The sequence below is a fragment of the Apaloderma vittatum genome, unplaced genomic scaffold (assembly GCF_000703405.1).
Source record: "Apaloderma vittatum isolate BGI_N311 unplaced genomic scaffold, ASM70340v1 scaffold24139, whole genome shotgun sequence".
Lineage (NCBI taxonomy): Eukaryota > Metazoa > Chordata > Aves > Trogoniformes > Trogonidae > Apaloderma > Apaloderma vittatum.
Genome location: NW_009733861.1, coordinates 11,429 through 30,867, shown reverse-complemented (window position 1 = coordinate 30,867; position 19,439 = coordinate 11,429). Strand labels below are relative to the sequence as shown.

The 19,439-nt window shown below is 54.3% G+C and overlaps 1 protein-coding gene across 1 annotated transcript in view; it reads right to left on the bottom strand.

The window, feature by feature from the left end:
* The window catches only part of PTPRU (protein tyrosine phosphatase, receptor type, U), a gene marked incomplete at its 5' end in the record, with an annotated part of 35,190 nt that overhangs the window by 4,430 nt on the left and 11,321 nt on the right, over positions 1-19,439 (bottom strand). The window contains 14 exons of the mRNA XM_009876065.1: positions 1,416-1,541; positions 5,962-6,102; positions 8,261-8,434; positions 8,571-8,720; positions 8,817-8,952; positions 10,371-10,525; positions 11,218-11,334; positions 11,430-11,527; positions 11,821-11,857; positions 13,330-13,406; positions 14,349-14,421; positions 15,608-15,798; positions 17,711-17,868; positions 18,780-18,809. Coding sequence (XP_009874367.1) covers positions 1,416-1,541; positions 5,962-6,102; positions 8,261-8,434; positions 8,571-8,720; positions 8,817-8,952; positions 10,371-10,525; positions 11,218-11,334; positions 11,430-11,527; positions 11,821-11,857; positions 13,330-13,406; positions 14,349-14,421; positions 15,608-15,798; positions 17,711-17,868; positions 18,780-18,809 — 1,663 coding nt within the window. The remainder of the gene's footprint in view (positions 1-1,415; positions 1,542-5,961; positions 6,103-8,260; positions 8,435-8,570; positions 8,721-8,816; positions 8,953-10,370; positions 10,526-11,217; positions 11,335-11,429; positions 11,528-11,820; positions 11,858-13,329; positions 13,407-14,348; positions 14,422-15,607; positions 15,799-17,710; positions 17,869-18,779; positions 18,810-19,439) is intronic.

Here is a 19,439-nt window from a genome sequence, read left to right as displayed (position 1 = left end):
TGAGAGCCCGGGGAGAAAATCTTTGGAATCCAGTCTGAAGCTCAGGTGTAAGCTCTGTCTGGCTCGGGAGAGGACTTGTGATGCTCCCCAAAGCCTGGTTTCCCTCCAGCAGGCAAGGCTTGGCAAGAAGTGGCTCCACGCATTTACCAGCGCTCCTCCAGTGAGCTGCTCCCAGGGGAAATCTTTTCTTAGATCCAGAGATTTCGATCACGCTGCATTTTGATTTAGCATGGGCTATATTCCATCACCTGAGAGCCAAGCACATTCGGTGAAGGATTTTGTGCTGACACTCAGGAAACGCCAGATGCTCCCACAAGGAAGAGCAAACCAAAAACTTCTAAGTATCAAGAGTCCAGATAACCAGGATTTATCTCCCCTGATCCCAGCTCCCACACCGAAGCACCCTTCCCAGCCAGGCCACCAGCCAGGCTGCATGCTCCCGTCCAAGCTCCCCAATTCCCATCTGCCTGATGACCTCCCCTGGCACATTGGCCTCAGCCTCTGGGCAACCTTGGGAGATTTAAACACCTTGGGGATGCCACTTCTTCATGGCTGGCTTTTATAGCTAAATCAGCTTTATTTTTTTCCCCCGTATCCACTTTTGCACCTACACAGGGTGTTTATTGCAGTTGCTGTCCTTTCCCAACTTCACGGTGTTTCTCTTCATTTACAGACAAACTGAACCAGCCAAGCCTCAATGCAACAAAGACAAGAGGTGAAAACTTCTGTGGATCTTCTCACGCTGCAGCAAAAAGGCTCTGTGGGTCCCAGGGAAGCTGCTGTGCCCTTGCGAGGAGTCTCCATCCCATGACACATGCATGGCAGGGTAGAGATGGACCTTGAGAAAGGTCTTCTGACAGAGTTATCTAACATCTTGCAAAGAGCTGTGAACTCCAGAAAGGCTGGATGGAGCCAACAGCAATTTTACAGGCTCTTCTCTGCCAGGAGGAGAGCTGGGGCTGCATCCTCGGGAGGAGCTGCTGGATTAGGCTGAAGAAGACACCAACACCTACAGCACCATTCAGTTAGTTTGTACAGAGAATTACCCGACCGGGCAATGACGGATTGTGTGGCCTCACTAGATACATCATCCTTCTGCTCTCCCAAGAACATCTTCACCCATACAGGCAGTACGTGTAGATGTGATGCTCAGGGACGTGGTTCAGTGGTGGACCTGGCACTGCTGGACTCAATGATCTTAAAGGTCTTTTCCAACCTAAATGGTTCTATTATTTTATATAAGGAAGCTCTTGGTGATATGCCAGCCCTTCCCCAACGCAGAAGCTACCAAAAGCCATCCAAGCCCTGCTCGCCCAACCCTGACCAGGCACTGGGAGGTGACTGGGGGGCCCCGGGCACACACACAGACACACGTGAAGCTCCCCCGATCACCCTTCACTGATGTGGACCCTCACCCGTGTGACGTTCTGGACTCGGAAGAGACGGGACACGATGTCCTCATCCGCCGCTCCGGAAACGTACTCCACCTCCATCGGGCCGTACTGCTGGAGACCTGGCTCGGGCCAGTACTGCAAACAGGGCTGTGGAGAGGAAAAGTACAGCTCACCAGGGCTGGTGACACGTCCCAGGACATGGGATGATGCCATTACACCCCAAGTCACATCGTTGGGTGACAGATCCTTCTGTCTGACTGTCGAGGGTTGGGGCACTGACAGATGCTCTCTAATCGCTCTCCCTCCCCAAAGGGGAAGGGTGTAATGCAGAGATTTTCGGATTGGGAAATAAAACAGCTTTTAAAAAACAGTAGTAGTACTGATAAGGGAATAATGAAAGTAATTAAATACATACAAAAGAGGTATCGAAACCAATCCCCCCCCCAGCAGCAGGGGGGCGCGGCGGAGCCGGCCCCACCGGGGCAGCCCCAGGCTCAGCAGCAGAGGGGAACCGGGCACAGCGGCCAGATTTTGGGAACTCAGGATCGTGATCAAAAGCAGAAGAATGGACAGAGTCCTCCTCCTCAGATGCCAGCCACTGAAGAAGAGGCCTTAAGCTCTGTGGTCCCGCAGCTTTATACTGGATATGACACAGATGGACTGGAAAACTCTTGCTGGTCACGCGTCCTGTCTGTTCCTCACCAGAGGTGCAACCTTCTACTTCCTTGCGACCCCTTTTACCTCCCAGAACCCACAGCATGGCACACAAGGTCCAGCAGTGACCTTGCTCACTGTAGGACCAAGCACTTGCAAGAGCCTTTCTGCAGTGTCCCTGGCAGTGACATCGGACGTTATCAGCTCTAGCAGCACACACTGTCTGCAAAAACACGCCGTTAACTTCTTAGAAGAGAGGGAGCTGAAAAAAGTAAAATCATTGAACAGAATTGGTTCTGTTCAGCTCAAACCACAACACTGTCGAGGGATCAAGGCTGAAGGGTTGGGTCCACTGCCACATAGCCCTCTCCCTACTGCACAAAGGTCACAGTCGGTGCCCCTGGAGATGGCTTTGCTAGCCCAGAAGGATGCAGGAGGCACCCTGCCTCAGCCCTGGAGAGGTCGGGTCTGGTCCTACGCGACGATGGAGCAGGGCTTGGCTGCTTCAAGCCTCCTCTCAAACCCCATCAGCTTTAGAAGCTGCTCTGCCACCCATCGGTAGCAACGTCAAGGTGGATGACGGTCCCCATCGCCAGGACATCCCGACAAGTCAAAGCAATCCTGGCCCGTAGCTCTGGAGAGGCGTCCAGCACGGCTCTGACGGATGGCTCGGTCCAAGGGTCACGGGCGCGAACGTTTTCACACTGAGACAGCTGGGAAAGCGGCGTCGACACAAAATGTATGATGTTTGTCACCGCACTTTAAGAGGGCATTTAGCATTTCAGGCTCTCGAACGGCTTGGGCCTAACTGCATGGCAAACGTGTTTGAGAAATAATTGGTTATTAATAGGGGCTATAAATCTCCAAGATCTTTAAGCCTTCTAGACTGAGAGCTATAATTTGGATATTAAAACTTCCTTCGGCAAGACGTAGTTCAAGCGAGGGATATACCCTCCAAGTCACCTTTCAGAGCTGCCTGCTGAAAAGGTTGATTTATTACCTGGTGGTCCTAAACTGGTAAACACTTAAAATCCAGTTAAATATTGTAACACAGACATCCCTGAAGAATAGACGTCCAGAGAGAGAGACGGGGCTGAATAATGAAGAAAAATGGCAGAGTCCCCATCGGACAGTGGCAGGGGACCTGGGGGAGGATGGCACAGGCATGAGGGAATGAGAGTAAAGGGTGTTTCTGGACCAGGGGATGAAAGAACAGGTTGAGAGAGAGAAGTAAAATCGGTTTTGCTGCCTCCTTCCCTGCCATGCTCCACTGCAGCTGGGCTCACCCCACATCTGTGCTGCAGAGCAGAGGTGCCGGACGGCCACGGCGGAGGGACAGTAAGGTGGTGCCACTGGCTGGGGTTTCAATGGGTTGCCAGCAGGTACCTCAGCAGACAGGAAGGGTAAATGTGAATCGAGGTGAGAAATGCACACGGGAGCGTCAGTCGCCCTCCCCTAGCTGAACCTGCCCGGACAACGCAGCTGCTCTGCCCCGCGGCCACGCTCGCAGGCAAAGCCCTTCCAGCCTCCCGGCTCCACCGCTTCTCCACACACAGAGCGAAGCCAGGCAGGTCTGTCTGTTAAATTTAATTTTCTGTTAATCTTTTTTTAACTGTTTTCATGTTCAGTTAAAAACAACCCTTCATGGCGCTGCTCAGAGCATCTCCTGAGCATCCCGCCAACAGCTGATCACTGTCTTAGGGGCCACAGCCCACATCTAAAGCCTCATTCCTTGTCGTCCTTCCTGATGTCATACAGTCACTTTTGCACGACGGTCTTTAGTAAAGGAATTGTGAGGCTCCATCATTTGATCTTGTTTCTCGGAGGTCTCAGCCAACACCAACCAGTCTTCAGCCCGACGCGTCCTGGTGAAGCTCTGAAGATCGTGGGCAGCCATAGCTTCCAGCCAACCTGGTGGGGCGACGATGGAAACTGCGCCACGATCCCAGAAAAACTCTTCAGGAAGGAAGCGCCGGGGAGGACGAGACCCCTGAAGATCTTTGACGCCGAATCCATGAGAGGCTTCGTTCTCCAACTCGATCTCCGTGGATTTTACAGAACAGAATCCGTGGTTTTTACAGAACAGAAAGGGTTTCTCTCACCCCCGCCTCCAGCCAGGAGCTGCGAGCAGCAGCAGGGCACAGAAGAACTCTCAGGACATTCATGGGGAGAGGTTCCCGCTCAGATAAAATAAGCTTTTACAAGGTAGGAGATGGGGATGGAAGCAAATGGCCCGACTGTGTCTCCTGGGTCACTTTCAGGAGTTCTCGATGCAGAATTTCAGAGGAGCAGAAATGCTGATAAAACAGATTTTGGTTATTTCTGCTTACTTTGAATTCATAAAATGGAAAGCTCGTTCCCTCCTTTGTGTTTGCTCTGTATCTGGCTTTACCAAACATTGAAATCTTGTATCCTCTGCTGAATACTGAGAAGACACACATCAGCATTATTCCCTACTTGTCTACTTCATGCTGAGGTGCCTGAACACTGGGGGTACTTGCGTGTTTTCATTGGCTTTTTTAGGCTTTTTAAAATCTCAACACTTCTCTGCTTCCAAATGCAGAAAGCACAAGGGTTGTTATTACTTAACAAAACCCTAGCCTAAGATTTTATTCAGCAGAAACTTGAGGTTTAAAATGCCCCAGAGACTCCTTTTTAATGCCCATGTTTGTCTTTGCTGAGGCAGATGCTTCATTGTCGGGTATCCGCCTTTCTCCTTCTTGCAGTGACAGCAACTAACTCCTCTTCTTTGCATTTGGTAGCTGCTCCTCTTCTACAACCCCTTCTTTAAGAGATACTGCCCCAACCCCCTCAGGATGCTCACACAAAGTGCAGGGGAAGAAAAAGTAGGAATGGCAGAGATCTGAGGCAGAAATACACAGGTACAGGGCTAAGGCAGAGGTAGAAATACCCCAGTATAGGGATAAGTAAGAATAATAAGTTGTTTGTTGTTCTTGGCAACGGGCAGATCAGGCTGTTAAACACAAACCTGATCTAAGAGCGACTCCGAGTGAACACAGGAGCCGAAAAGCTCTTTGGGACCAGCTCTGCCTCCTCTCCTGGCAAACCTTTGTAAGGAAAGCGATCCTCCCGGAACACCCCTTGCTGCTCAGCGTCCCCCCGCACAAAAGTCCTTTGGAGCACGGGACATTAGCTCAGCACGCGCAGGTGGGCTCCACAGCTCCACGCGTGTCCTCGGTATTTATATATAAAAGAAATGCCGGTGTGTTTACACACCAGTCAGCGCCGCATCCGTCTGCATCCTTGTGACAAATGGTACAACTGCCGTTTCGGGTCATTTACATCCAGTATCTGATCTCAACTTGTAAAATAAGGCAGCTAATGAAGTCTTCTCCAGACATCCATTAAGAGTCTATAATGCTAATTTTATGTAAAAATCCAGCAAGTTTCCTCATTGAATTAACATCACAGACCTGTAAGCAGACTTTTACATCTATTTCAGTGGTGACAGGAGTCCTCCAGCCATCCCCCTGGGGACTGGCGCACCAGGAGAGCAAAAGTCCCCCCCCGGCTTTTGTTCCCTCTCCCACAGCTGACAAGGGACATCCCCCACTCCAGTTTGACAGATTTGCACATCCCATCACACCCTAACACCCACGGGACAGCCACCTTGCAGCAGGCGGATCTCTAAAGCAGCGTTCACAAGCCACCAGCGCCCTTGGAAGATTAATGCGGGAAATGCCCCGTGCCTCAGTTTCCCCGTTGCAAAAGGAGCATAAAAATCAGTTCGCCAAAACGAAAAGGTCAGACCTGTCGTTAACCTTGTATCTCCCTGGGGCATCCACAAGGATTGTGGTACAGTAAAGCAATACCGACGCCAGCAAAACGCCAACGCTGCGGCACCGCCGAGGCGGAGACGGAGCAGAAGAGGTCCCGGGTCGGCAAAACTCACCCAGGCGGAGTTGGACTGATTGAGCTGGTTGAGCATGACGATGGAGGTGCAGCCGTAGTCGTACACCAACCGCCAGAAGTCGGTGGTGGTGTTCTGCAGCGGGTGCAGGGTGACGATGAAGGCAGCGCTCTTGGTGTAGCTCTGCGGAGAGGGAAGACAAGCACCATGAAGGATGTGGCGGTGGAGTCACTGCTGCCTGCTCCCCGAAAATCCAGTGCAACCAGAAGATGAGTGCCACCAAAGCCATCTTCTCCGTGCTCAAGCACTGTCTCAGTGCCTCCAAGCCCTGGGGCTGGGGAGATGCTGCAGGAACAGGTCTAAGTGATCCCTGCCCTGCTCCAGGCTGAAAGCACTTTCTGCTCTCACAGGGCTGGGTGCTTTGAATGAATAACTGAGGAAAAAATGTCACCTTTGAGCCAAGAAGCAGCAGAAGGCTGCCAGATGGACCCAGGCCCCAGCACCGCATCCTGCATCACTCACAGCATCACCCCCATCCACAGCATCACCCCCACCCACAGTGCCCCAGCGCCGCCAGGCAAAGCGACCACACCACCGACCTGGGCTCACTGGGGTTTTTGAAGAGGGAAGGAAACCCCAAAGTGAAAGACCCACAGAGAACACAAGAAGGAAGGGGGAGTAGGAAATTAAAATTATTGTACTTCTTGTTCATGCTTCAAGTGAGATTTGTCCTCTCGGTAATCCTGACACCGGCTTGCCAAGGGATGGAGAGCCGAGCCCAACCCAGCATCAGTCAGACTTTTAAATTAACACACTTCAGCTCAAGCCTCTTCAGACCCAGGAACTGAGCAGAAAATGTGTGGCCACAAATGAGCTCCCCGCTAATGGGCAGTCCTCTGGCTGCTGCCAAATCTCCTCATTTAGCGCAGGGAATGCCTTTACTGAACTTTCCCCCTTGCCCTGTTCACAGGGCAGCAGCAAGAGCCCCGGCTCTGGGTGGGAGCCTCGAGGAGGGCGATGAGAGCAGCAGGGTGAGGGAGATTTCGTCAGGTGTGGACCAGGCTCTGCCTTGGCACCCGCAGTCCTTTGGCACCGGCGTAAATGACGGCAGCGGGCGCGGAGCAGAGAGCGGCCCCAGTAGCCTGCCACCGGCACTACGCTCAGCACCCATGATGGGCAACACAGACCAATCTGATCTGACAGATGGACAGACCGACTGAGCAAACCACTTCGGCACTTAAAGAAAATGAGACTTTTTTGTTTCCTCCCCCCTCAAAGAGGGAAATGGGTTTTATCCCTTTAGCAAGAATTTCATCCAAAGGGCTTTTTCTGTCTCTAAAAAAAAATGTTTTTCTCTGACCCTGTAGTGGAGATTAAGGGAAGCTCAATGATGTATAAAAATAAAACAGATATGCAAACACGAAGCACGCTGAGAACAAAGCTCCCGTCCCACAGCAGCTGAAGCCTGCAGCCAAACAGGCGCTGCTCCCCAGCCGCTGCCTCCGCTTTACAAACTGCTTTTTGCTGCAAGAGCAGGTATGGGAGATGAGATCCGCTCAAAGATGCAGCACGATAAATCACCCGTGGGGTGAAAAACGCAGGGCTCAGCCTGGTGCTGGCGCTCAGCTGTGAGCAAGAGGGTTTGGGGAAGGTGCCCGGGGTGCAGTGGGGCTCAGCGCTGCCCGTGCAAAGCACCTCGGGTTCGTTTCAAGGAGAGGAAAGTGGTTTGGGTGATCAACGACCCATCGCTCAGCACGAGCTCAGAGCCCGGCACGTCCTCTCCTCTCTGCTTTGCAGTCATCAGCAGGTAGGGAACAGCTTTGCCATCACGGGTGTTGTTTCTGACTGCACTGGGGGATGCACAGAGGCTCTGGGATCGGTTCAGAGCCCCCTGAATTACACCAGAACAAGCAGGAGGATGCATAGCAGGGTGCTGGCAGCACACGGGGATGGGGGCTCAGTGCTACCAACCCCTCCCAGAGCTGCTTCTCTCTCGGGTGCTCCGTTTTCATGGAATCACTGAATGCTTTGGGTTGAAGGGACCTCAAAGATCACTGAGTTCCAACCCCGCTGCCATGGGCAGGGACACCTTTCACTAGACCATGAATATTTTGCTACAAAATAAACAAACACCCTTTGTGAGAGCAGGAGAAAAGCTTCTTCAAGCCAAGCAAGATGCTGCTACACAAAAGAAGGGGTGAAGGAACCCACTATGCTGGTCCAGCTGCTGTGTGCCCTTGTACAAAACGAGGCTGTAAATTCAACCCAAGCCATGTTTTGCCACGAAAAGCCAACCCCAGGCAACCCAAGGCGGCCCCTTCCCTCCCCGCAGCACACGCACATCGGTTAAGGCCGCGTTGATGTAGTTGTTGCTGTCTCCGTCCACGGAGATGAGGAAGGGAAGGCATCGGTCGGGCGGCAGGACGTCCATGCTGCGGTTCCTCTCCCGGTTGCGGGGCAGGAGGGCGATGCTGCACTCCTCCACGTCCAAGTGAGGAGTCACCGAGTTCAGGGTCTGTGGGTACACAGACATCCTCCCCTTAGCTCCCCTCCCAGACAGCCCTGCCGGAGCCCACAGGTCCCGGCGGTCGTGGGCACCAGGAGGGTGAGGAGCAAGCTTGAGGGGATGCAGAAGTTTTGGGGCCACTCACCTGAAACTCCTCCCGCAGCTGCGAGGAGTTGCTCTGCGGCTCTATCCTCACCATCTCCTTGTAGGTGGGCTTGAACTCGCTGGCGGGGATGCTGGTCTCCCCGCACAGGCAGGCTTCCAGGATGGCGTCATGAATGAAGACGTACTGCTCCTTTTGGGGGGGACAACAGGGGAGAGGGCTCAGCCTCCCCAGTGTGCTGGTGACAGCAGCCCCACACGTCCCCGGCTGCTCTCAATGCTCGCTCACCTCCGTCTGTATCATGTTGATCCTCCGCGAGCACAGGGTCTTCACGCAGTTGTAGATGTCCACGACGCCCTCGCACTCGGCCATGTCCAACATAACATCCAGGACGATGTAGCAGCCCGTTCTCCCTGTGCCAGCGCTGGGAGAAGGAAAACACAGCAAACGCGTTCTGAGTCCACACGGCATCAGCACGCAGCCCCAGACACCGGAGGCACAAAGCCAGGTCTGCATGTATCAGGACTCGACATACGGACCCTGCCCAGGGGTGCAAGGTCCTGGCAGGGCTGTCAGGATCTCACACACCTCCATAACCACAGCCTGGTTTTGCCTTAAACCACCCTGTCCACCACCCTCCCAAACACACGGAGCCTGGGGTTGTGTGACAGTCAGGCTCCCATGTCTAAGCTTCATTTTTCTTTAAAACAGCAAAACACACACCTTTTGCACCAAAAGCAGCAGCCAGACTATCTGAGAGCTGACAGTCCTCCGGGATCCCATCCCAAAAGGGCGGAGGAGGAGGATGCTCAGCACCGAGCCCTGAGGGCACAGGGGGGTACCCCTGAGTGCTGAATTTCCCCGAGGCAGACCCCTGGGTCACAGCAGGATGCCTGGAGCCTGACGACCCAGCTCCAGAGATATCCCAAATCCTGGCACAGTTGGACTCACAGCCAAAGCCCAACGGATGCTGCAAATCCCCCACGAGGTGTCGGGAGGAGAAGTGCTCCCCCCGCTAGTTTCCTACAAAGTCTTTTCCAGTGAAACACTAATTTCTGGGGCTGATGAATCACTCGTCGTGATTATCAGTGATTACAGGCTACGGGCACTAATCACACTCGCTGTTGCCGGTGAATGAATACTGATGAAGCAACTGACAGGGAGAAATAAAATGAAAAAAAAAATCCCTCTCACTCATCAGCTCCTCCTTGTTTGTCCAGTGGAGGATGAGCCATTAACCCATTGCGTGGGGATGCCTGTTCAGGGGACAGAAAGCAACCCCTCCTGCTCACAAGTGGCACCAGTCTCCTCCCAGCTCTGGTGTCCCGGTGGCTGAGCCCTGCGGGGACCCTGCAAACGGGAGCTGTCCTGCCGCCCCTCAACCCTCTCCCTTCGGCCAGACCCAACACCCTGACGTTGCCATCAGCAGCAATCAATCTGCCCGTGTGCCCCGTGTGCCATCCTTGCCCAAAGGGACAGAGCTGAGTAATGGGTGCTGGGGCAGCCCCCAAAACATGCTGTTCCCTGCTTGTCCCCCTGGACCACCTGCAGCTCCCCCCTCTCTGCTGCCACCAGCCCAGCGGTGACATTTCACAGCTGGACACCATCGTAGAGGGGCATCCACCCCAGTGCCTCCCTTTGCTATGAACCCGATTTATACATTTCCTATTCCCCTGCTGAATTTTTTTACCATCATTCAGACCTTTTCGCATCATTCTGAGGCTGAGCACCCACCTAAGACACAGCCCCCCAGGGCCACCCATCACCCCCCTCCCCAAACCCCATCCCAGAGCACGATGCTGCCCCCAAGACCGCTCCAACCCCACGGCCACGCACGTGTACCTGCAGTGGATGACGATGGGGCCAGCGTCGGGCGGCGTGGACGCCTTCACCCTGCGGATAAAGGCCAGCAGCCCCGTGGCGTGGTAGGGGACGCCGTGCTCGGGCCACGACATGAAGTGGAACTGCTTCACCTCGTGCCTGGCCGAGTAGCCCCGCTGCAAGGGAAGAGTGAGATAAGGGTGAGGGTGGCACAAGGAAGGGAAAGTAACCCAAACACCTCATTTTCTTGGGAATCTGTGATTTTGCCATCTCGGCATCCAGCCAAATGCACCACGGAGGGGTCGGATGCTTCAGCAGCACCACAGCTCCCTCCTCCTTGGCTGCAAGAGGGCTAAAAACCAGCCGAGGAGGAAGAGGAGGGGGAGATGGCAGCAGCCCCAGGTCTCATTCCACAGTCTTTGCTACCTGCCCTGAAACTAGACAGTAATTTCCCATTCCTGTAGATTAAGAGGTAAAATCGCACCAGCTCCATCCCCAGGTACCACGCTGGAGAGTAATGGCCACATAACCTGCACTCCAGCCTGGAGGAGGAAAAGCATCCTTCATCCCTGTCGCAATTACACGGTGCTCACACAGAAATTAAATACTCACTCACTGCCGAAACCAAAGCAGGGCTGAGCCACCCTCTCTGATAGAGGGCACAGAGCTGGGGAAAAGGAAGACGCTACCAGCATCCCCAGGGTTCAGAAGATGCACCTTGACCAGGGTTAAAGGCCCCATGTTGGGGTAAATAAAGAGAGTATTGGTAAACATTGATCTAGCAATGGTTAGAGATGCCCAGGGCAGTGGGTTCTTTGCCCGCGAGGGCAGGGTTGGACAGGTCGCGGTGGTGGGACCGGTGCCGTACCCTCTCGAGAGCGAAGGTGCGGACGGCATACTCGGCGAGTGTCTCCGACTTCACCAAGGTGATCTTGATGTCTCCGTACATCTCAGAGTCATCCGGCCAGTATTTGGAGCATTTCACCTGCGAGGAGAGGATGGGACAGGGTCGTGGCTCTGCGAAGGAAGCTTCTGGTAGAGCCGGTGCCCGGAGGGAGAGGGGCGGGATGGGGTCCTTACCCGGCCCACCTCGACCAGCTTGGTTATCATCACGATGCTGGAACAGTGCTCCTGCCACACCATGCGCCAGAAGTCGTACACCATCTCCTGCTTGGGCCCTGCAGGGCAGAGGAAAGGCCACCGGGGATGGACAGGCACTGCCACGATGCCACCGTGTTTCCCCTCCTGCCTCTCCGGCAGTTTCAGCATCTTTTTGCCCCAGGGATGCGCGGTGCCATGGGGTAGCAGGAGGGGTGGGAGCTGCTCTGCATTGCTACTGCCCTGTTTGGCCCCAAATCGGCCCCACTCCCTCCCTTTTCTTGACCACGCAGGTTAAATCCCACCAAGGATCAAACCTGGCTGCTAAATCGGGAGCTGCTGAAACGCTGGGAGGAGGGAGGGAGCGACTCACCTTGCGTGGCTATGAAGTGGTTGGACCTGTGGTAGCCCTGCAAGGAAAGCAGAGATGTCAGTCTCAAGCTGGGGGGGCACTGGGACACTTGATGGCTGGGGCACAACCTCGTAAAACATTTCCCGGTCACCCAGATGGCAGCAACTCCCCAGGTCCTGGCCAGCAGTGTGGGGCTACCCACGGCTGCGGGAGGAGGAGGAGGAGGATCAGCAGCCACCCTGCACCCGGTGCACCCTGTCCTGAGAGAGTCCACGTGATTTTGGGTGACAGCCCTGCTCCCCTCCTTCATCCTAGCTGCTTATTGGGAACATTCCAGCTCTTAATAGGAAAGTAAAAGCCTGAAGAGCATGTCCCAACGAGGTCACTGCCAAAGGGAACAGGGACCTGGTGTCCCAGCCTTTGGCTATGGCTCCAGCAGAGTTAAACCACATCACACATGTGGAGGTGACGGCAGCTTCTCCATCCATCATAAGTCCATTCACAGGGGAGTTTTGGGGGTTGAATTAAAGCCCTCCTCTGAGCACAGGACCCCTGCTCTCCATCACCCTGGGAGGACGTACCATGGAGCCCTCACCTCCCCTTCCCTGGACAGTACTCAAGTTTATCCACGTTTTCCTAGCCTGCCTCTCCTTGACACTATTTCTGCCTCTTCTTGACTCTATTTGACACCACGCTGCCCGGTACAACGCCTGGGAGGAGATGGGAGCAGAGGGGAACCATCTACTTACTTCTCGGTTAATCCGAATCTTAATTGATCCCGTTGGGATAGAGGTTTGAGAGAAAAAGATCAGAGACAGTGACATTAGTGAGGCACAGCTCAAGAGACAGGTTAGAGCCCCGGAGAGGGTCACAGAGAGCCACAGGGGAGAAAAGACACATGGGGACAGGGGACAGGCGTGGGGTTGCTGCTCGGGCGCAGGGAACCCGTCACGGTGGCTCCAGGCCACCATGGCTAGAGGACACCCTCTGGGAAGAGTTGGACTTGCTGCTGCTTCCAGAAGATGCTCAAGCCCTGTGCCCAACAGAGTGTTCCTGCACCTCCCCTCGTCTCGGCATCACTGGAGGTGACAGGAGACATCGCTCTGGGGGGACATCGTTCTCAGAGGACACCAGGGCCAAGTTCTGCCCAGCCTCACATGCACCCACAGGATGGGGAGGGGATCCCAGTGTGAGCCCCAACCTGGTCCCTTGACCCCCTCAACCTCTGGGAGGAGGGAGATCCATGGCCATGAGGACAGGCGAGGGGAGAAGAGAGGATGGAAAAGGGGAGTAGAAAGGAAGGATAGAGCAGAGCAGAGAAAGAGAAGCAACAAGCAGAAACTGCTGATGAACATCAATAAATCAGGCAGGCTCCTCATGCTGTGTCTCAGGGATACAGAGATCAGCCCATCCTGGGCCATCTAAGCTCTTCCAAATGCTGCTGGACAGACCGTGATAGCCCACAAGGTCCACAGGAAGCCCCTGCCCCATCACAGACCCCCCCAGAGACAGGCACCACCCTCCACTTACATCGATGTAGTTGGCGTTGATGTAGTCTGAGTTGGGATCGCCCAGCAGCGGGTGCAGCTTCACTCGGTGACGATCATCTGGAGAGCAAGGGGAGAAGGGACTATGAGCACCCAGGGAGGATGAGCACGGGGGCGCTGCGTTACCCACCAGGTTCCAGGGCACCCTTTGCAATCGTTTTGCACTAGGAATCTGCAAAACACCCACGGGTGGGGATGGATTCCGGAGAAATAATTACAAGCTGGCGGAGGTCCTTCCAAAGATGGTGGTTTAGACCAGCAGGGACATGCTTTCAGCACAGTTATCTCCCTGAGCTCGGCTCCAAAGACACAGAGCACCTTGTTGTCCACCCTGGCACAGCACCAGAATGGCCAGAGCCCAGACAGCAAGTGCTCTGCCCAAACTTCAGCGCCCACCAGGTCGCTGGAAGGTGCCAGAGTGGAAGGGACGAAGCTGCGGAGCGAAGCATGTGAGAGTGGAAAGCACCAGGCTTGGTGTCCCTGTCCCTGCAGGAATGACACCGGAGATGCAGCAGGGAGCAAGGCGACCGTGTCACACTGACTGGAGGGAGCTGGAGAGGAGCAACCTCTCTCCGGTGGGGTCAAGCCCTCCCTCAGTCTTCTGTCCTAAAACCTCATCATTTAGCCCTCTGTCTCACCCTGCACGTCCACACCAGAAGCTCCCTAGGGCAGGGCTGCAGTTCCTTGTAAGTCCACACAAGAAAACACACTCCAGGTTATCTGGAGCCTTCCAGCACCACCCAGAATTGATCACGGTGATGTTATCACCTCAAGATGTCCCATCCTCAAGAGTTGCCCTCCTATTTGCTTCAGTGTCTGATGCCCAACAGGAGCTCTCAGGCTGGGGCCTCTGCCCTGAGCAAGGATCTTTCTGTTGCCCTTCGCCATCAAACCCCACCAGTTTATTCCTTGCCATGGACCACACATCTACCAAAAAAAGCCCCAAAAGCCTTTTAGAAGGTTTTTCAGGCTGTCTGGGGTGTCTTGAGCCTTTGCACTCACATGTCGACACGTGATCCTGTCTCCCTTTAGTCTTGTCTTTCTTCTTCGAAGCATCCCAGCCTTCAAAGAAACTCTGCAAGGAAAGGACAGCCGTCACAGCCCAAGGGCAGGACTGTAGGGTCCCCCCCAACCCAAAATCACCCCCAGGGAGCAGGGCAGACAGGGTGGTCCCTCCACCCCAACACCCAGCTCCTGCAGCCCCATCTCCGTAGCACGCTCTGCCAGCTACACGCTTCTGCTGCATCCACAAAATGCCCCATTTTCCTGCAAATTATACACTGCCTGGGGTTTTTTTTCCCAGGGTTGGCTGTGGGTTTTTGATAAGCCTCCCCAGACTCTTTCTCTCCCCAGCACAGAACAGGTTTGTGTGTAATAACAGTAACATTCATAGATTGGCGTAAGAGGAGAAAAGTAGAAGGAAATTACATGTTTTCTTCCCTCCTGTAATATCTGAGTGCTTTCAAATCACTAGTTCCAAGAACATATAGGAGCTTTTCAAGAAGCACTAATGACTATAGCAAGCCCTGGTTTGTCCAGTACATGAAAGGGGGGGAAAAAAAGACAAAAAAACCTTCTGCACTTGAAACAACTAAGCATTAAACAGTAATTTCACTGGGAAATTTCAATCGCCAGACCTGCGGGACACCGAGGAGTTGAGAAATCAACCCCGTTGAGTGCGCAGCGGTGGAGGCGTGGGGAACAGCGCGCTCCGTTACAAGCTCCCAGGCCCAGCGAGGTGGGGACAGGCACGATGTGGCCAACGACCCCTGGGGGGAGGCTTCCATCCCCCTGGGATCACCTTCTCCTGCATCCTCGGGGCCTCCACGGTCTTGGGAGGTGCCAGCCTGCAGGGGCCCTGGGCTATGTCCGTGCTCATCACAGGACAAGCGTGACGGAGAGCACAAGGACGTGGTGGTGCTCAGGAGGATCTGAGAAAGGGAGAAGCACTGCCGGTCCCTGCGGGATGACGCACTGCAGACAGGAGAGGTGTGAGCTGGCAGAGCTGGTTTGCTCATCAAAAGGATCTGTTCAAGCTGACAATTAAATCTCCGAGCTGCCAAGACCTGAGATTTAATCCCGGCACACCCCACATGCTGATGATGTCTGTGAGCTCCAGCTTCTGCCACTCAAAGCACTGCAGCTCCAGCTCTGCTGCATCTTCTCCGTGCAAACGGGTCCCACCTGTGCCACCTTGTCCATCCTACCTCCCACCCTCCCCGAGACGCCAGCACGAGGTGCTCTCATCAAGATGGTCTCACCTCGTACTCCTGCTTGAAGCCGTAGCCTTCTGCCGTCTTCATCTGGTTGATATGCTGGAGGAGATCGGCCACGCGCACGGCGGGATGGAGCTGCCCAGTGTGATACGGGGAGCCCTTGCGGCCACACTGGCGCCGGGGGGAACCCCCCAGCAGGCTGCTGGACTCATTGACCACGCTGCTCCGCTGGTCGCCTGCAGGAGAGGAGGGAGAGTGGGGCTGTCAGGGCAGCGAAGCCTTAAACCTCATCCCCACCACCTCCTTGTGCCCAGGAGGGCACACGGAAACATCCCCGGGAGATGCTGGTGCTGCAGCTCTTCTCCCTTTGGGGATCACAAGCTGTGAAGCTCTCTGCAGCAATTCCTACACCATAAAGCTGAAAATGCCCATTACAGACTTTTAGGACCACAGCGGATCTCTTAGAAACCAGTGGGCAAAACCTTAAGGGGGTTAACAAGCTTATTTCCCATTGATTGGAGTAATTAACTCGCGTGCAGAAAAGCGAGAGCTACGTGCCCAAATAGTCACACAAAGCCCCGACTTGAAAAATCGCGTTGCCCAGTTTAACAGTTAATGTTCTTCGCCACTAGATTCCGGCGCCTTATTCCTAGCGCTGACACAAATGGAGCTCGCTGCTGTTTAATGGGGGAGTTAATGCAGCATTTACCTGGTTCATGCCTTCGCCGTGCAATTGCCAACGAGGGCAAGGTCCCACAGAGCGTCCTGAATCCTGGGTTTGCATAAAACCCAACGCTCTCCACTGCTGCCCCGTTATGCAGCAGGCACAGATCTTGCACTATCCAGCCCGGAGCAGCATCCACACGCTGCTGGGGAGCAGTTTCACAATACGGAACATCCTTCATGTCATTTCCCCCAACAACACTTCTAAAAACCACCCGTGACATCTCTGCAACCAGAAGCATCTCCCCTCCAGGCTGAGCCCACGGGACAGCGCAGGAGGGTCCCACAGCACGGCCGATGGCTTTAGTGAGGAATTAATTGCAGGCTTGTGCAAGGCTGAGGGCTCACTCAGGTTTCAGTGAGAAGGATCAATGCCTTCTTCTGAAATGCAAAGAAACCGAGGCAGGGTGAGGAATGGCCCCCAACCAGTCACAGAGCAGCCCGTCCATTTATCTTATCGCTAATTAACGATACTTATAGGCAAGGGCTGTCCCCAACTGGGGCAAAGAGACCGAGCTCCCCACCTTTCCTCCTCGAAGCAGAGAGCTGAGGAACAACCAGCAACAGAGAAAGCAGGATCCGGCCCCAGAGCCCTCTTCCCCTAGAGAAACTGAGGACCAGCAGCTCAGCCCACTCAGAGACCCACCAGCCTCTGAGCGTTTCGAGGACAGTAACCAAATAAATAATACACCGAGCTAGATGTATTAAGAGAAGGAAAAGTTTGCCCTCTGGGCTTCTATTATCCATGAGACAATGCCGGGAAGCGCATTACTCCTGCAGCCAGTGGAGAAGAGCCGTGTGTAAGCAGCATCTTGAAGTTACTGTAACAGATGTTATTAGCATATGGTTGAAACTGGGGCATCCAACGAGTTATTTTACAACTAAATCAGCACGGCGGTGCATACTCCAGTGGGTGTTAAATTATCAGTCTCCTCACAATGTGAACGCGGTGGCTCTTTAACCCTGTGAAGCCCAGGGCCGCAGGGTGTGCTGGGTGAAGGCTGGTGCAAAAGTCTCAACCTCAGCGTAAGCACAGAGTTGGGCCTGGTCCAGCTTCAGAGAGCTGCAGCCAGAGTCTGAGCCCAGAAATGGCCTCAACCCTCCCGGCCACAAGCTCAGATCTCTGCTTCAAGAGGTTGAGATGAAGAGACCCAGCTCAAGCCCCCCATGGGTGTTTTTCCTTCAGCACAGCCTGGAGGACAATAAAAACTACTGCAGACACCAACTACATCGATGTCCTTGGAGGTTTACACAGGGCAAGGAGAAGCCTGCAACGTGTCGCACACCTCAGGCTAAAATAGATGCAACACCTGCTGCCGAGCCTTGGGCAAATACTTCATCTGTTTCTGGAATATTGAGGGATTATGGGGGGCCCTTGGTGCAGCTGGATGGGAGCCAAGGGATGCCACGGTTCCCCATCCTTACCCCGGTTGCCATAGTTGTGGGTGTCCATGAAGGAGAGCCCCAGGCGCTCGTCCTCCTGCAGCGTGCTCTGGTCGGTGAAGCTCCTGTCGATGGCGCTCATCATGTGCGTCTTCTCGTGGCGGTAGTTTATGGTGGCTTTGGTCATGTTGACGGGTTTTCTGCAGGGGGATGCGAAGGGGAGGAGGGGGAAGAAGCACACAAAAGCAGGGCTGACCCAGTGGTGCTGTAAGAGCCTCCTCCAAGCTGCCAGGCTCAGGTTAATCCGAGGAGCAGGATTGCAACAGCAAGTGAAGGCTCTCACAGCCCGCTAGTGTTAGACAGGGCAGCCCCAGCTCTCCCCCCAGCCCTTTTCCCCAGGTTTCCCAGAGAAGTGGTCGATGCTCCATCCCTGGAAACATTCAGGGTCAGGTCGGACTGGGCTCTGAGCAATCTGATCTAGTTAAAGATGTCCCTGCTCACTGCAGGGGGGTCGGACTAGATGACCTTTAATGGTCCCTTCCAATGCAAACCATTCTATGACTCTAAAACCATTCCAGGGGGCCAAATCCATCCCAAAGGACGGGCTGGACTCGCTGATTGCACAAGTGCTCAGCAGCCACCAGGGAGGTTTTTTCCTCCTCATCCAAGGTCCCCGTTAGGCACCTAACAAAGATGCTGGGAAAGCCCAAGAGCTCTCGCTGGAACAGAACCTCACGTCCCAAACTAGAGACATTTAGGAAAAAAGAAACAAACTGATTTGAGTGTTTTTCAAGAGGCAGCACCAGGCTCCCAAGAAACCAGAGCAGGAATTAAACCAGAAGAAGGGTGAACAGGAGACCTGAGCCCATGTCGGCATCTTGGTCGGGCTGGGACACTGCAAGACTCTGCCATAACCCAGAATTCAATCCAAAGTCACCGACCCTTTCCTTTTATGCCGCCTTCAGTCTCCAACAAACTTGGAAACGTTATTTTCTCTGAGTCAAAGAAGCCTTAAAACATACTTGGCAGAGAAAAGGACTTGTTGGAGCAGCGGAGCGAGGGGAGCGGCCGGGAGGAAGGACGAAGGAGAGAGAGAATGGCAATTACTTACGGGTAATAGGAATAAGAATAGTAGTTCCTCCTGGCAAGCGTGCAAACAAAGACAGCAAAAATTGCATAAGCAGCTTTTCTCCAGCATAGGGAAGGGGGGGTTACGGGGCAACTCAGCTGCCAGAAAATTAAATGCACCGTAAAGAAACGTGACTCCCCTTTCGCATCCGTAGGTTATTTACTCTGTGGCTATTTACTCCAGGTTGGTGGACCACGACACCCGCCCCAGCAGTGGGGTGTCCCCAGCACCCTCATCCAAGGGATTATTCCACAATTTTTAAGAACAAGCAGCAAACATGCCCAAAACGTAGGACAATCCTCTGAGAGTCAGCGAGGGCTCAGCGGGAGACACAGTGTTGGGTCGTCACGTTTATCAGTAGGGAGCATATCCCAGCGGCGCGTTTCCATTCCACCACGTCAGCGTTTATCCAACGGCAAAACGCACCCAAAGTTGATTCGTGAGCTCGTCCCGGCTTCCCAACAGCCCCAAACTCAGGGCCCTCAGCACCGGGTTTGATTTGTGGCTCGGGTTTGTCCTTTGGCAGGTTCACCCCAGGATGCTGAAGCAAAACTGCTGCTTCTCCTCCTCCTCCTGCCCCGCAGCGCTGGCAATGGGAACGCAGCAGCCGCCCCTGTGGCTCCCCACCCGCAGCATCGCTCC